The sequence below is a fragment of the Heterocephalus glaber genome, unplaced genomic scaffold (assembly GCF_053883595.1).
Source record: "Heterocephalus glaber isolate CG9 unplaced genomic scaffold, H.glaber_assembly_v1.0 deba00000331, whole genome shotgun sequence".
NCBI classification, from domain to species: domain Eukaryota; kingdom Metazoa; phylum Chordata; class Mammalia; order Rodentia; family Bathyergidae; genus Heterocephalus; species Heterocephalus glaber.
Window position 1 is genome coordinate 33,882,125 of NW_028258142.1, and position 18,509 is coordinate 33,900,633.

General features: G+C 34.1%; 1 protein-coding gene across 3 annotated transcripts in view; it reads left to right on the forward strand.

Annotated features, from left to right (window-relative positions):
* Smad2 (SMAD family member 2) overlaps positions 1-17,828 on the forward strand; it is a 68,639-nt gene extending 50,811 nt beyond the window's left edge. For 2 of the 3 annotated variants that reach the window (XM_021236602.2, XM_021236599.2), the window contains 5 exons: positions 3,585-3,638; positions 4,778-4,990; positions 7,396-7,533; positions 7,715-7,859; positions 9,512-17,828. In XM_021236602.2, the coding sequence (XP_021092261.1) occupies positions 3,585-3,638; positions 4,778-4,990; positions 7,396-7,533; positions 7,715-7,859; positions 9,512-9,635 (674 nt within the window). In that variant the 3' untranslated portion in view covers positions 9,636-17,828. Of the gene's footprint in view, positions 1-3,584; positions 3,639-4,777; positions 4,991-7,395; positions 7,534-7,714; positions 7,860-7,960; positions 8,155-9,511 lie in introns of all 3 variants that reach the window. The other variant, XR_015442103.1, reaches the window with a different exon arrangement.
* The last annotated feature ends 681 nt before the right edge of the window (positions 17,829-18,509 follow it).

Below are 18,509 nucleotides of genomic sequence, written 5' to 3' on the forward strand. Positions count from 1 at the left end.
AATTCTGTATCTTTCTGTATCCTAATTTGGCAGATGCCACTTTGGAAGATTTGGCAATTTCTTAGAAAACTACCCATCCTCTTTAACATATAGTCTTACGATCTTATTCCTTGATAGTAACCCAAATGAATTGAAAACTTACGTTCACACACAAACCTGCACATGGATGTTTACAAAAGTTTTATTCATAATTGCCAAAAATTTGGAAGCAGCCAAGATATCTTTAATAGGTAAATGGATAAACTATAGTATGTCCCAATAATGTAATAGTGTTCAGTGCTAAGAAGAAATGAGCTATGAAGCTATGAAAAGACATGGAGGAATGTGCATTGTTAAGTAAAATAAGCTAATCTGTAAAGGTTATATACTGAATGATTTCTACTATGTGGCATTCTGGAGAAGGCAAAACTATGGAAACAGTAAAAACTAGGGGTTACAGAGAAGGGAAGATTGACTAAGTGAAGCACAGGGCATGTTTTAGTCAGTGAAGCTATTCTGTTTTACCACAGCTGATGAATCAATGTCATTAGATGTTTATCAAAACCTGTTGGAAGTATAAGACCAAGAGTGAGCCTTTGGGGTTTTGGTGATAGGATATGCTGTCAGCCTAGGTTCCTTGATTATAAGAAGTGTGCCATTGTACTATGGGAATGTTGGTAGTGAGATTATATGTGTGGGGGTGTCAGACATGTTAATCTCTGTACTTTTTATTTTGTTTTGCTGTGAACCTAAAACTACTTTAAAAAATAAGAAAAAAAATTAATGTCACCTGGAAAGATACACCATAACATCTGAAAACTGAGGGAAATATTTACAAATACATGCCAATTCTAATAACTGACTTCAAAATTTAAAAACTTACAAATCAAGAGGAAAAAAAGACAGTAGTTAATAGAAAAATGGACAAAAAATATGAATGTAGTATGTATAACAAAAAAAGGTAAATAATAGCTTCCCCCTGTAAGCCCTTTGCAGTGGCAAATGTCAATATTTGATAACAGTGCAAAGAGACACTAAGAAATTTTTGGTGTTTATTTATGCACTTACTTATAAAAATAAGTAACATTTCCTCTTTGGAAAATGTATAGCACAAATACATGTGAAGTAATATGCAGAGATATGTGCATAATGATTTCTCTGGATGTTCTAGCAGCATGTAACAGTGCTGTTTCAAACTAGCTGAAATAGAATATTTATTACCATCTCAACTGAAATGCTTTTTGTAAGCTAACTTCAGCAGCAGCATTTATATGTGAATAATATATAGTTTAATCATCAGGTACTTATCTCAAAAATTTTTTTCTAAAATCTTTCTTCACTTAATCTAAATTCTTAAAATTTTGTAATGAGCCTCTCTTTTTGTCATCTATAAATCTAACTCTTGTCACATATAACTAGACTCCTAATTGGTTTTAAGTTGATAAATTATGATCTTCCTGGTCTCCTCTGATCAGTATTTAATAGAGAATTAAACAGTTAAAAGATACAAATAATCAGGTAGTTTCTTGCATTTCTAATAGTGGCTTTACCTTATATCTGCTTCAGGAAGCAGCAGTGAGTTTTAGTTCATTGTTCTAAATTTATTTTGACCTTTCTTAGTTCTACCTGTTGTGACTTACCAACAGATTTTTCACCTGAGGAACAAAGAACGTAATTTAAGTGTGTTAGGGAAACTATTCTGTTTTCTAAAAATAATTATCATGTGTTCTAGTCTTTCATCTGTTTATCTAGGGTTTTCTTTTTCCCCTTTGTTTACCTGCCATTTTATGTTATGGCCATAGTAGTATGTGGTAAAAAGGACTTCATGAAGTCTTCTGACCTCACTTATTCCATATCTGTGCCATAATGTATGTTTGAAGTTTGAGAGCTATATGTTGGTCATGCTTTTGAAGGTGTTTCCCTGAATGATCATCATCAAAACTATCCTGTATTTCTAATTATAAAAAGATTATTTAACATTTACAGCAAATGTATTTTAAAATGTAATTGGCATAGAATTGAGTGAAGTAGTTCCAGTAATTTTTTTTTGTCTGTTCATTTCTCTTATTCTGTATATTTATGCCCTCTCATTTTCTTGATTAGATTTAGCTTGTTTACTTAAAACAGAATTGTATAATTTTCTGAGAAAATATAACTCAGTAAATAAAACTGATTACAATAAATAGAACTCCCTTTTTTTTTTTTTTTTTTTATACTGGGGATGGAACTTGGGACTTTGTGCTTGCGGTGCAGGCAGCGGAGCTACTGAGCTAAATCTTCAGCTAAATAGAGCTCTCTTAAGAAGTCAACTTTCATGGAAGAAATAGAGAAATGTTTTGGTAACCCTAAAATGTCAACTGCCATGTCACAAGAGAATTCTACTACTTTTAAAAGAATGTGCTGTGCTGTTATAATGCAATTTAAATTGTTTAAAAGCATTGAAAGACATAAAGCTTTTAAGTTTCATTACATTGATCACAGAACCTTAGAAACATAACACTCTTGCAAATCTGCTCATCACTATTTCTTGAGATAATTGATGCAAAAATCTGGAATAAGTGACTTTCTCTCTTAGCTTCAAACCCAGTTTCATGCTTAGTGGGAAAATACCACAAGCATTATCTCACAGTCAAGGTTAAGATGAGCATATTCACTGTCACAACTTCTTTACTAAACTGTGACATGAACCCCATTAAATTCTGCATGATCATAACTAGAAATGAGTCTTAAAATAAATGACCAAATAGTTGCACACTCTACCAGGAAGGGACTAATACCTTTAATTCATAAAGAGGTTTCTACAAATCAGTGAGAAAACTGATTAATACAACAGACAAATAAGCAAAAGAAAGGACTATTCAGAAAAAGGAGTGTAAAGAACCATAAAACTTATCAATATCATTTATAAGGGAAATGTGAATTAAAACTATACTTGTTGAGTATGTTTTCACTAATCAACATCGATCACTCATCACCATTTATTTTGTTACTGAGAATGTAAACTGGTAGAACTTCTGAATGATAATTTTAGCAAAATCTATCATAATTATAAACAAACTCAGCCTGGCAGTTTCTCTGTTAAAAGTATTCAGATATTTTTGGAAGTTTGCAAAATGTGTAGGATTAGTCCTTGTAGTCCTGGTTCTTAGTGATCAAAAGCAGCCTTGAATATTCATCAGCATGGTATCATAATATACCACAGTGTAACGTTATGAGTGATAGATACATGGACAATAATGAAACATCAGCACAAACAATTGAATAATTGTTGAATGAACAATTTCTGAATCAGTAATATTGACGGTCAAAACTGTGCTACCATTTGATATATGAAAATATATTCATGTGTATGGTTCATAGAGTAGTTTGAACCATCTGTATCTTGTTTAGAAGGAACTTTGGAAGGGGAACTGGGTAGTGAGAAGTCAAAACTGTTCGTGCGTTTTATATATTGAGATCTCCCAAATTAAACTAAAATATAATAGTTAATTTTTAGTTCTTGAGATTTAAGTTAACTGTGTTTTATTAGTGATATTATAACTACTTGACCAGAAGTTGTGGAAATATGCCAGCATCTATTTAAAATTTTTCTCTTTTTCTTTTAGGCTCTCCAGCAGAACTGTCTCCTACTACTCTCTCCCCTGTTAATCATAGCTTGGGTAAGTTGTAAATACTCCCCACTGTTTTAACTATATCGAAAATTATTTTTCATATGAATGAGAAAGGGATATAAATGAAATAAACAAGTAACTATGCAAATAACTTTAATCAGTGCTTTTTAAAAAGATTGAAATATCTGAATATAACTAAGTCTTTTCTGCTGGCACACATGAATGTATGAAACAAATCCTTATTCATTGAAACACATTGTTCATCAAAAATTTTATAACCGACTGTGGATGGAGTTCTGCAGGTATGCTTATATTTCTTGTAACAGTATAAAGTGTGTGTGTATATATATGCAAAACATACATCACATAAATACATGTATCTGGAATATGAGATAATCTCTATGTCTGTGAGATTGAATGTGAATGTATTATGTATATGTGTATATGTAAGTATTTATGTGCTTTATTTTTGACCCTTATTTTACCTTGCTTTCTCATAATTTCTCTTCAGCTTCTACATGTTTGCAATATGTTACACAAAATTATCAGGGTTTTTTTTTTTCATTTCTTTATGACATGTTTTAGTCAAGTAATAGACATGAAGTACATACAATCTTTATTTTCCTGTAAATAGCCTCATGACTATATTCTGTTTCCACTTGCATATTTTATGTTTTATTACTTTCTGGTTCTTATATATGCATGAATTTCCTATGTTTTGTAACTAGGGTAACTCACCTAGAATTTCATGTCAAAATAGACAAAATGCCAAAAAAAAAAAAAGTAATCTGTTACAGCCTTTTATTATGAAATTTTGTTCTGTGGCTAATCTTTTCTCTGGCTTTATTCTACTTTATCCTACTAGATGTTGCCTTTATTATGTACAGTATTTTAGAAATAAACTAAAGCAAGTGGACTTACTCTTGCCTGTGGTTGTTTTGTATTTAAATAGAAACTAAACTAAAACTACTGATGAAACAGTCCAACATAAAGTAACCTCATGAGATGGGGGACATTTGAAAAATTGAAAATCTGATATGATCTGTGGAAACCATTATAGATGTAAGGTCTACTTCCTAAATTGTTGCTAGTGTGTGGTAGCATAGAGCATGTGAAGATGATGGTGTTCAGTCTATTTTCAGCTTGTTGTTCACACGACATTTCTTTTCACTTATTTATTTTTTCAGATTTACAGCCAGTTACTTACTCTGAACCTGCATTTTGGTGTTCAATAGCATATTATGAATTAAATCAGAGGGTTGGAGAGACCTTCCATGCGTCACAACCCTCACTCACTGTAGATGGCTTTACAGATCCATCAAATTCAGAGAGGTTCTGCTTAGGTTTACTCTCCAATGTTAACCGAAATGCTACAGTAGAAATGACAAGAAGACATATAGGTATGTTTTACTTTCCTTATGTGAAAAGCTCTGTACTCATAATGTGGGCATTATGTGGTATACCACATGAAAAGCTTAGATGTAAAAACTCAGCTGTCTCTGCACCAGTTTAAGTGCCACCATGTGTAAGTGCATGGGCCTCATTGCTTTTAATAGATCCTGGTGATTCTTTAATCTGCAAACTCTTTCCTTCAACTTAATCTTTGGCACCCTTGATAACTGGCAAATCCTCCAGTAAATATGTGTTAAAATAACATTAACAAGCTGAGTCTCTGCAACTCATAAAATGGCTGTGTTTCAAATCTTGGGATTATAATTTTTACAAATCATGAACTTTTAAAAGAGTTTATGTCTCCTGACTTTTTCCCAGGAGCTCATATACTAAATCTAATCTGCTAACTGTTAATCTGAGACTAGGTATCTAAAACAAGAACTACCATTTACATAGTTCGAAAATTATAATTCAGTGGACCTCAAAATAGGTCTGGAGATCAGTTGTAGTCCCAGAAACCCTTTCAGCTTGAAATCAGAACTGTTTTCATAATGGTACAAAGATAGTACTTTCAGAAGTATATGGTGGGGTATCCAGAAGCTGTGTGGCATGTGATTTTGCCAAAGATGAAACGTAAATCTGGTAAGATAATCCAGTTCTCTTTCGTGCCAGACAATAAAGAAATTTGCAAAACTGGGATACATTGCCACTCTCCAGATTTTTACTTTGGAAGTAGTTCTTTTTTATAAACATTGTTCACATTAATAAGTAATAAGTTTATTGTTTTTAGTTTTAAATGAATTAACAGATCTTAAAATCTTAATTTTAGCTGGGTGCAGCAGCACACACAGTAATCCAAACTACTCTGGAGGCAGGAAGATTGTTTTAATTTAGTGCTTTCTAGGTTCAGTCCCCAGTACCATATACACACACACAAAACACAGGAAAGGGAAAGAAACTCAGTTTTAAATATCAAATATAGTAAATGTCTATAAATAGAATCCACATATACAAAACCTTTTTGGGGTCGTCAGTATTTTTTTTAGTAGTGAAGTGAAAAAAGTTTAAGAGGCACTAATTAAGCATCACTCTTATCAAGTAACTTCTTTTGCAGTAATTTGCTTCTATTTTCTTTGAATTAACTATCACCTGTGAAAATAATGCTGATTAACCATGAGTGATTTTAATATTATAAAATACAGTGACTAGGAGGTGTATTATTTGGCTTTCTTTGGAAATTCTCTCAAGTCTTGCTTGATGAATTATTACAGGTGAGGAAGGCCTCTGACTATACATAGTTGGGCTATTCTGTGTTTTAATTGGGGTTTTGCATAAAATTTTAACAGTTTCCTTTGCCATATTTACTTCTTTCAACAATATTTTAGATTGTTGTAATTGTGGGTCACTTGTATACTTCCAGTATAGTTTGAAAAATCTACTTGGTTGGACTTAATGTTTTCCTGATAGAAGGGTACATGACTAGGGCTGGGGATTTAGTTCATTGGTGCCGCTGCCTGCCTCGCAAGTGCAAGGTCAAGAGTTCGATCCCCGGTACCAAACAAAACAAAATAAAAAAAACTGAAAATAAAGACAAAAAGGTTCTAATGAGTCAAAAAGAAGAGTACATGATTGATTGTTTTGACAGTGGTACCGTCTTAAGAGAACAGGGTACGGCTTCTTCTGCATTTATCTATTAAATCTGGCTGTTGGTTGTCTTACTAATTTTCTTTTGCTGCATAACAAGCATATCTGCCTTTGTTGAAGTCAGCTGATTTGCTGCCTTAATTACTTCTGAAAAACTCCTTCAGAGCAACACCCAGTGACTGTTAGGTGCTAGCTTAGAATGCTGCCTGCACAGGTATTTTAAGTCCTCATAGCTAATTTTTTAGTGTTTCTTCAGTTTTACTATATTCTCACAGAAGTATTAAAATATCCCAATATAACTTTTTATTACTAATGCTGCTTATTATAGATTTGGTTGCCACCATAATACATGGTTTTTTAACCTCTTAATTGGTTTTATCTTTTTCTTAACCTGAGTGTGATTTTTAAGGAAAGACAGATGAAAATATTTGTCCAGACATTAATTAATTCTTTAAAAATCATCTCAGTTTTTCTTACTAATTTTAAAATAGTATGTAACTTGTGCAAAACTATTTTACTATCTATATACTTTCTTTTACATTGTTTAAATATTTTGATAATCATGTATTTTAAAAATCAAAATCATTGTTTAAAAAACTTTGAAAAATATACATTGTTAATTTCAAATTTAGACTTCGGAAAAGCATAGCTATAACAAGAGTTATGGAAATACTTTATATCATTTTAGAATCCCTCCAAGAAGACTCTCCCAAAGTCACACTGAAATAGTAAGTGTTATAAAACTAATCCCATATGTATTTTGTTTTAGGAAGAGGAGTGCGCTTATATTACATAGGTGGGGAAGTTTTTGCTGAGTGCCTAAGTGATAGTGCAATCTTTGTGCAGAGCCCCAACTGTAATCAGAGATACGGCTGGCACCCTGCAACAGTGTGTAAAATTCCACCAGGTATGGACTCAACAATGTAAATAAACGTAACACATCAACCTGCTTAGTTTTTCTAGTTGCTAATAATTTTAGGAATCAGGAGATAGTTTGCATGCTCATATTCTAAAACCTATAGCCTTTTAAAAATTATTTTTCTGATGATACTGTTTTACACAATTTTTTTACTTTTTCTTAATCCTAGGTTGTAACCTGAAGATCTTTAACAACCAGGAATTTGCTGCTCTTCTGGCTCAGTCTGTTAATCAGGGTTTTGAAGCAGTGTATCAGCTAACTAGAATGTGCACCATAAGAATGAGTTTTGTGAAAGGGTGGGGAGCAGAATACCGGTATGAATACATATTTGGTTCTTAAATTTCTACAATGTAGTTATTTTTTATTCCATTCATTTGCATCTTCTGGAGTTCATTTATGTCTGTTTTCTTTGAAGTTGTGGAGTCAGCAGATCTTTGTGTAAAATAATGCAGTAAAATTGGAGACCTCTAGATTAATTGTGCTGGAGAAGATAATGATTAAAATATGCACAGACATTTTAATATAAAGAAGAGTGTTAAATATCATAAAGTGTGTATTTGGCCCTTCAGTTCATGGAAAGATTCCTGGTAGAGATGGCACATGATCTAGGTCAGTGATGGCGAAACTTTTAGAGCTTTCAATGTTCACAAACAGCCAGCTGTGGCATGCACACCGTAGGTACACCACCACTGATCTAGGTTCTAAATGATGGATAGGATTTCAGTAGATGAGGATGGGTGACATGGGAAATCTGGACAATAGAATAGCAATTTAGTTTGGAGTATAGAATGTCGAGAAAAATAAACTGTAGCAATAAATTGAGACCAACGGAGCAAGTAATCTCCTTTTATCTGCATTTCAGTTTCTTTTACCCACAGTCAACTGATGTTAATTTCCTATCACTTTTAGGTTGCTACGTATGCATGTGTAGCAGAGAATTTTTCAGCCATAGACCTGCAATTGGAAATTGGCTAGAACACACTAAGAATCTTAAGGGTGTAGTGGGCACTGACACCATTGGCTATAGAAAGTAACATTCCTGGAAATACAATTTTAAATTGCATCGGCCCTTGTTTAGAGTTGAAGAGTTGGCAATCAACTGTTCTCATGTTTGAAGGGCTGTTAGTTTGAAGAAGTAAAAGCAGATGTATTGACTTATTCTGTATGATGAAGACAGAACTAAAATCAGGCTGTCACTGAATAATTTGTAATTCCCAAGAAGTAGCTCCTTTTGTTCAAGTACTAAAGGTGTGTATTTTTTTTGAGGGGGGTATTTGTTTTATTAGTCAAAAGCTTGAATAACATTGCTAAAAGGAATGTTTTATATTGGCTCTGTCAGGGAAAGTTTAACCCCAAGTCTTAATAACACTATGGTAAAGGCTTACCCGAGGTAGAAATTCTTATTGTTCTGATATACTTTAAATTTGAGCTGGGCACGGTGGCACAGGTCTGTAATCCTAGCACTTGGAAAGTTGGGGCAGGATTGCTGTTAGTTGGAGTCCAGCCTGAGCTACTCAGTGAGTTCAAGCCTGAACTACATAGCGAGACCTTGTCTCAATAACGAAAATAACAAGAAAAAGTTTGAACCCTGTTTTGTGTAGACTCTTTGGTATTTGAGTGTCTACTGTTCTTTGATTGACTGAGTAGGATGACTGTATGTTGGAGTTTTCTTGGGACAGTCCTTCCTAGTTTACATTTCTCTTCTTGGCTTGATAATGACGCCTATATATTTTCTTTCAAAGGTATCCCACTTATGTGATGGTAAATAATAAATAGTCACCATACTAATTTTAATTTGAAAGGAAAATAATTTTTCAAAATAATAGTTGAGTATCCAAAATTAATATTTAAAATAAATTAGTTTTACATGTACGGCCTTTATGTTTTCAAAAATTCTTAATATATGTACCTTATCACAGCCATCTTTCCCTTTAATTTCATTATTTTCTTGTAATCCTTCCCACAGAAGGCAGACAGTAACAAGTACTCCTTGCTGGATTGAACTTCATCTGAATGGACCTCTACAGTGGTTGGACAAAGTATTAACTCAGATGGGATCCCCTTCAGTGCGCTGCTCAAGCATGTCATAATGCTTCATCACCAATCAAGTCCCATCAAAAGACATAACAACTCTTCTGTCATAGTATTTGTGTATGGTCCCCATGGACTGTTTGCTATCCAAAAATTCCTGAGAGAAAACAGCACTTGAGGTCTCATCAGTTAAAGCACCTTGTGGAATCTGCTTCCTATATTTGAATATTAGATGGGAAAATTAGTGTCTAGAGATGCCCTCCCATAAAGGGAGAAGAGAAGATTTAAAGACTTAATCATGTCTTGGTGGGCGTAAGACTGAATGACCCAAAGGTTTATTAATAACAGTAGTAGTTATGTGTACAGGTAATGTATCATGACCCAGTATCGCAGTATTGTGCTGTTCATACATTTTTAGTTTGCATAAGTGAGGCGTGTGTGCGCACACGCGCACTGCTTCTTGATCTAGGCAAGCCTTTAAGTTACAGTACCTAATCTGTTATTCTCAGTTCTCTGTTATTTTTGTGTCTTTTTAAATATATAATATATATACATCAAGATTTTCAAATTACCATTTAGAAGCAGATTTTCCTTGTAGAAAAACTGATTTTTTCTGCCTTTTACCAAAAATAAACTCTTGGGGGAAGAAAAGTGGATTAACTTTTGAAATCCTTGACCTTAATGTGTTCAGTGGGGCTTAACAGTCATTCTTTTTGTGTTTGTTTACTGCTAAATTTCATTGTAAGAAAACCATATTGAAAACCTTTCTAAGCCTCTTTCTTGATCTCCCTTTTGTTCTGATACCAAAACAGTGCAGCGTGACATTATTGCTGGTAATAAGTGCACTGATACTGCTGGTACCAGTTAAATCTGGGTCCAGTAAAAGTTCATTTGGAGTAAATCCCTTGTCTTACAACCAGATTTCAGCATATACTAATTTACTTGTATGAACTATTCATTTATTGATTTAACCTTCCACCTCATAAAAATGCACAAGTGGCAGTATAATTATTTTCAGGGATGTGCTAGAATTCAGTATATTTATCCTTTTTTAAAGCCAATCTATAAATACAAGTACCCTTTTTAAAAAGATATTTTAAGATATTTCAGCAGCAGATGTGCTCTTTGAGTAGCTTCATTTGACTTAGTTACCAGATTGTATTATGAAACGGACCTTTTGTAACTGTAATTGCTTCTGCAAAATACCTAGAAAAGAGATGCTGAGGTATGATCAGCAGATAAGGGCCATCTGTTTTTAAAGTATGTTATATTCAATTTATAAATTGAATGTTATTTACATAGTTACCAATTCAGAATTTTAAAAATTGGAGAAGCTGTTTAGCAAGTTTTTTTAAGCTTACAATTACATGTCTGAGCTATTCTTAACTTATCCTAGGTATGTGGTTGACCATATTTTATGATGTGCAGTGAGGAGATTCGAGCACCACTGTTGATCATCCATTCTGCAACAAATAATGATAATGTTTAATGTTGACTCACTGCAGTGTAAACATTTCTTCTTGTTTGCATCTCAGTAGAAATGGAAAATAACCACTCCTGATCCTTTTTCGTAAATTTTCACAGTTTTGAAGATAGATACCTTTGGTACTTGTTTTTTGAAACCATATTCACCTGTATGTACAGGTATCATTTTCAATACTGTCAGCATTGGGTTGTTTTTTATTGGATACTCCCCATTTTCCTATATTTGTGTGTATATGTTTGTGTTCATGTAAATTTGGTATAGTAATTTTTTATTCATTCAGCAAATATTTATTGTTCACCTGTTATGTGCCAGGAACTTTCTTAACCTTTGGGTAAAGGTGAACAGGACAGCTATAGCTCCTGCCTCTGCTGAGACAGCAGTTACTCTAACCCTTAATCATCTTATGTGTCTGTGAAGGAGATAAACAGGGTACTATGATAGAGAATAACAAATGGGATGCTTCAGATAGGACATCATCAGAAGGGCCTCTAAGGAAGTGATGCTGAGTTAACACCTGACCTAGAAGGAGCAAGCCATGTGAAGAACAGAGTGAAATAAGCATTCCTGGTGAAGAGAACGGCATCAAGTGCAAAGGCACATTTTAAAGGAAACTCTCTATTAGGTGGTAATGCTTTTCTTTATACAGAAACCTCTCCACAAATCCAAACTTGAAGATCAGAATGGTTCTACAGTTTATAAAATGTTGAAGGTGGCCTTATTTTGTGATAGACTGCTTTGTGTCATTCTCACTAATATATCTTCTTCCTCAAATCTTTGCTACAAAATTTATTTGCACCAGGTCAATACCACTTAATGTGGTATAACTACCCATACTTGTGCAAATTTTCACCAACATAGTAACCTGCTTGCTTCCAGACTTCTGCTGCCCACTAATTATTACTTCTACTGCCCAGATTGTGATTAGAGTAAATGTCCCAAATGTTATCATGATGGGGACTGCTGGAGCTAATCGGTGGAGCCTCTGCACCTCTGTGGATGTTTACATACTTGAGAACGTGTATACTAATGCTGGGGAAAAGTCCTGGGGGCAAAGAACAACTCTGAAAGCAGTAAAAGGTCCAGGCAGTTAACATGTTAAATGAAGCAGTGCCAACAATGGCATTTCAGCAGTGGAGCACCCCTCCACAGTTCAGGTGGGACTTTTCTGTACAGTATGAAACCAGGACCGAACTCTTTGCAAACACTTGTATTGAGCAGCTGTACCTCTTGAGTAGTTAATTTCATCATGGTGATGATTACATTTATGTGAATATGTTTAATGATTGTATTTGTTTTTATGAGATACTGGCTTTTGCATTATATTTTGTCTACTATGGCCTAATTTTTGTTGACTTTTTTCCTTTGAAAGGTGGTTTTTATTCCAAACCATAAAGTCTCTTCTGTTGAATTTCATCTTTATTTAAAATTAGTAACATTATTTAGAACCTATCCTGCACAACAATGTTGTTATTCTCAGTTTAATGACCTGAGAACTCGATGGCTCTGCTGCTGTCCTGGGTCTAAAATGGTTTTCCCAGTGTCTCAAGTGACACCACAGGGTAGGCTTAGGACATGGAGGCTGTTGGAGTTCCCACTGATCTTGGCCCAACCAATGACAGGTTATTTTATTTTATATTGGAGCTGTACATGACATTTCTTTTGAAAGAAGAGTTTCATTGATTTTTTTTTTAAATAAGCTTTGGAAAGTCTTTATAAGTGGATTAGAAATATAACTGGATATAGGCCAATCTTTTAGAATGCCACTAAATTGTGCTTTTTTTCATCCTATTAGAAGATGCTTTCTTGACTGAACCACACCAGTTGTACTGACTGTACATTATTGTATACATTTGGTCAATGAACACTTACTGATGCCTGTTTACCCAGCCACTGTGATAGATGTTGAGTAATAAAAAGATAACTAGCTTGGTCCTAGCCCTCAAGTAGGGCTTAGTCCCCTGGGGGGTTACTGTTGCTCTCAGGACCTGTCACTTTGCCGCCAGAAGGATATCTGCCTAATTTTTCTTGAAGGCTACAGATTCTAAAGGCTAAAGATCTGTACTCTTACTCTGTATTCTAAGTATATTTTTGCAGATTATTTAATATCTAGTTATATTTTTTACCTTAAACCATATACAGTTTTGTTTGATTCATCTGTCTTAAGATTGTCAGATTTTCCCTTGTTAAAATTATTTTAATTTCACTTTATTTGTGCCTTCGTTGTCAGTTGCATCAAGACTAAGACTTTGAACGTGAAAACCAGTCTAGTCTCTTGCTAGTTGAAATCACAGAAAAGCATATACCCAGTTGGTTTCTCTACCTCTTCTAAAAACTGCCCATATATACCTTTAAAATCTATCTTTCTTTAAATTACTAAGTACTTTGAGCATTTATTCTGTTAGGCACCCTCTTGGTCCGAGGGTGGGATGGGTTTATGGTGGGATGTAAAGTAACAAAAGACAATCTTCTCTGTACTTAAAAATCCCTTTATGTGCAGTCTTTGCTTTAAAAGCTGAACATTCCATTTGCCCCTAGTCATGCTATCTCCTCAACTATCTTTTTAGATAATTCAGTCTTTGGACATGAGCAAGCGAGATCTTTCCTTTTATTATCAACTGAAGCATTGATAGTTAATTATCACCCATGTTTTTTTCTTTCATGTGCTTTACTAAATCTTTCATATTCCTCAACTGGATTTTATTCTTCCTCTCATGCTAACATGTATCTATATGGTACTTGCTGATTGCCTTCTCCCCTGTCAATCATACTTTATCTGCATACATCAAAATATGCCTCTCCTTTGAACTTTAGTATTACCCATAAAGGAAGGTGCTTTTTATATCCCAGGTCCTCATTTCTTCACCAGAGAGGTTGATATTGTTCAAATTGGCTTGTTTCATTAATCTTACAAGTATCTCTGAAATTCTCTGCAGTTTGTTGTCTTTGTGACTGGCAAGTGGCACATTATCAGATCTATGTAAGTTATATTTAAGATTATGAACTTTGTGACAGTTGGAGCCAGTGTTTTCTCTGTAATACTAGCCTTATTTTATTATGGGGCATATTTGATTTTTGTATTTAGTACAATCAGGATGAAAATGGTATGCAGTCTCGAGATAGTGTCAGAATCCTGCTATTGAGTTCCATTTCTATTTTTCTTTTCAGATTTTCATGAATATTTTGTTTGTTCAGACTACCTTTTGTGTGGTGATTGAGGGACAAATTATCTTTTGGAGTAGAATTCCTGTGTTTTGAGCCTCACAACCAGGAAATGTGAGCTATATAAGATAAGCTCGTGATAGCCTTTATGATAAGAACTTGTCTCATATGTTCATGCAGTTTCTTAAGTTAGGAACTGTTTTATCTTTGATACTGTAGCTAACTTTATATATAGCAGAACTGCCTCAAACTTTTTAGCAGGAAATATAGTATATTAAATATGTGTATAAGTTTAAATACACATATATACTCATAAAACCATGTCATTTTAGGAATGGTAAATCTATTGTTTAAATCTCAGATCTCAATAAAATATTTTTAATTTGCTTGCCGATATTTTCCTTTCATAGACCATCAGTGTAATTTTTAAAAAGTTCTACCAGAGGCATAATTTGGCACCAGTTAATATGCCATTTTTAGGCAGCTTGACAAGAATCACAAGTGGAATTCATTAAAATCAGGTAAAATTCTGGCATATACCCCTTCATTAAATTATTATACATCCAATACAAAGGCCTCTAGAACGTACCAACGTAGGGTTAACTCTTAAAAAATGCTAGATTGTGCTTTGCTTAGGAGGTCCCTCTCTGTCCCCAAGTAAGATAGATTGCTGCTTCACATACCTAGAAAGATCACATTCTCCTGTATCTGGAAATAGCTTGAAGGTGATGCAGACCTCATTTTCTTAGCTGGGCTCAATGGAAATGGTTTTTCCAAAGTTCCTTGGGCCATCCATCCATGACCCACAGGGGACCTGGCCAGAGTACTTTAACTTAATGTCAGTATTATTTGGCTTGCTACTGTAAGGACCATAATGGACCCAAAATTTCACTAATGCTTAAGATGTAAGGATCCCTTGGAAGAATAATGCCACTGGTATTTTAGGTAAGAATTGATTAACTCTACCCAGGGGACTGTCAAATTTTAAAAAAAATTTTGAAGAAAAATGGCTTTCTCCAACCCTCCAACAAAATAAGACACTCATCTAAAATTTCTAGTTTATTTTGGGGGATGGGAATTAAGGATTTGCTTCCTATTTCTAATTAAAAATAATATATTGAACAATGAAATTCATAATATATTGATTTAAGACTAAAGTTTTAGAAATATAAAAATACGTAAATATTATGTATTTCCCATTTTATGATTGACTGTTCTTTCCCTGTGGCTTCAAAGTTCTTGGCTATTTTACATAGTTAGTCACTGGGTAACTTGCTACATTTTTAGTTCTATATTGAGTTCTGCCCTTTACAATGCTATAGCATAAAGTTTGTTCTTAGCATTTTTCTGTAGGAATAGAAGTCTTGCTACAGTCTCTGTTCTTGCAGTGAAATTTTCCTTTTTTCATAAAGTCCCTAAGAAACTATGTTTGCAGCTTTCATTATGCACATTTGCGGATTGTTGAAGCTGAAAAGATGTGGTGAGAAAGGATAGGGCCCTTTTCTGGTGAATATGTAGCCTTGCCTTAAGAATGTAGTCACTTGTTGGTTTATATAACTGATATACACAGATTAATTTAAATCAGGAGAAAAATTATATATGTAGCAATTAGGTAACATGCATGAGTTTTTAATTAAAAATAACTATTTTTTTGGCAAAATGCAGAACCCAAATTGGGCATTTCTTAAACCACTTTTACCTCAGGCTTCATTTTTGCTTTTATGACCCTGACTTTTAAGGCAAACGTATTTGTACATTTTTATTAGTGATAGTGATGCTATGGCACTGAACATTTATATAAGAGTAAAACAAGTAAATCTGTAGAGATTAAGATGAAAGCAGTTCTGCAGTCATTGAACTAGATCACATCATTGTAGGCAAAAATGTTCATATCTGAGAATATTTTTGCCATTCTTTCCCCAAGGCCAGCCCTTCTGTTGGAGCACAGTTAAAAGTAATTCTGGGCCTTTGTAAATATCTCCATTTGGCAGTCATCCTTTCAGTATATGAAGCAAGAATGTGGGCAATAGCTGGCATTGAATGTTTCCACCTAAAAAAAGAATATGAAAAGACATACAAAACTGGCTTATTCATTTAGCTCTGCAAATCTTAAAAGCATACAGTAAAATACTATATAAACCAATAAAGCCAGAAGAACCTTTGGAGGTTTTGTCTGAAAGATTTCAAGAGTGACCTTTGATACATTGCTCACTAAATTTGTGTGGTTGCTCACAAATATTCTTAATGCCTTTAAATATGATACTTTGGGACATCTTAGCCTTTTAGCAAGTTTGGAGGAACTGACCATTAACAAGTGAGCTAAAAACGTTTTGGACGCTGATGTTCCTTAAAAGTAGTCTTAGGCTCTTGGAAAGTCTTTTCTCTAGCCATGCTGAGAGATGAGTGTCCTTAGGAAGACTTGCTCCCCTAGTGAACCTGGGACTATGAGGTTTCTTGGTTGCAGGACTCAGCTGCTAGACCCAGGTGAGTCCTAGACACCCAGGAAGAGTTCACTGCTGTAGGTATTCTTGCAGTTAACTCTCACTATGTGACGTCATTGTTGCTCCTGCATTCAGCTGCCTCAGGGTGGTTAGCTTTTCTAATACTAGGATAGGTTTCCTCCAATCACCTATACTATGAATGGAACATGAGGCTTATAATAGCTAAAAACATCAACATAGGTAAGACTAACATTTAGTGACCCAGGAAAGGTAACTGGTTTAATGGGAACAGAGAAGAGGCAACTAGATAAGTTCTTAGGCTCTGTGTATATATATATATATATATATATATAAGTACAAATCATGTGTCCTTACATGGTTAAATTTAATGTGAAATGTAAATTTTTCACAGTAAAAAATTGAGTATGGTTGTGAATTTCTTCTCTCGAGAAAATATGGCCTTTGATGGCTCTCTCTGGCCTTTACTACATTTCTCTGTCCTTTTCAAGAAGATAGAATATGTTATATTTGTTCTGGTGACTGTTATATTGAGATTCTTAAATGCAGCCAATAATACGTGAAGGAATTGGGTATTCTGATAGAGACTGAACTACTGTATTTGTTCTCAAGTCTTATGTCCTACTCCTAAGGTGCTCACCAGCTAGAACACCAAGCATGTGAGCTGAGGCTTTCCTAAAGCAGCATCAACTTTGTAATGCAATATGACGGATGTGCACTCTGTTCTTGTTCCCTCTGGTAGTCCTCAGTGGCTGCATCCTCTGCGCACTGTGATGGAGATGTTAAATGTATTTTATGTAAGCTTTCCTCCTTTGTCAGAAAAATGATGTGTTTTTTGTTTTTGTTTTTTTAACAATGAGCTGGGGCTTTATTACAGTTGGTTTTCAAGTTAAAATTGTGAAATACTGGTTTTCTTCCCCCACCTACACCAAATATTTTAGTCTATTTAAAGTATTAAAAAAAATAGTTCTGCTTAAGAAAACATTGCTTAAATGTCCTGTGATTTCTGGTCGATTTTTGTATATTTGTGTGTATCTGTATGTGCTTTCACTTTTTACCTTGTTTGCTCTCTACCTGTGTTACAGTACTGTCACCATTGAAAGGTGGACGATTTTCCTAGCATTAAAAAAAGCCATTTGAGTTGTTTACCATGTTATTATGGGACTGATTTTTAATTGCTTTTGATTTAAATTGGTCTCTTTCTTTTCAGAAGGGATTACATTTTGGTGTCTACTGCCTAAATTCTATAGGTACCCCCCAAAAAGGAAAAAAAAAAAATGTGTGAATATCACACATGTGGTATGATCTTAAAAGGTTATCTTTACTTTTTAAATTGATGTTATTTAAAAAAAAGACTCATCCTTATATCAGACAAATGGCTACTGCTTATTTAATACACTGCACAGTGCTGGTTATGCATTTTAGTTTATTTCATAGCTTGCTTATACCAAATTAATAACAGGTAAGAACAGTGTTGTAAACAAAAACAAATTAGGTGAAATTCAAGTTTACTCTCAAAAAACACTTAGCAAAAAAGCAAGTTCTATGTTTTTAAAGCTCCCACTGAAAAATACTAGACAAGACATAATTTCATAAGTTATATTGTTATCATGAGATAATTGTTAATCTTGAGAAAATTTTTATATCTACGTTTGTGTCTTGGAAGAGCTCAGTTTTGTGGAGTAATCAGTCATTTTCTGTAAAACTGCTCCTTCAAGCTGTTTTATTGCTTTAGGTTGAAACAAAAAGGGGACCTCAGAAGATGAAATGCACTGACCTATATTGGTGTTAAACAGCCCAGGGACTAGCATAGTTTTATCAACAATTTT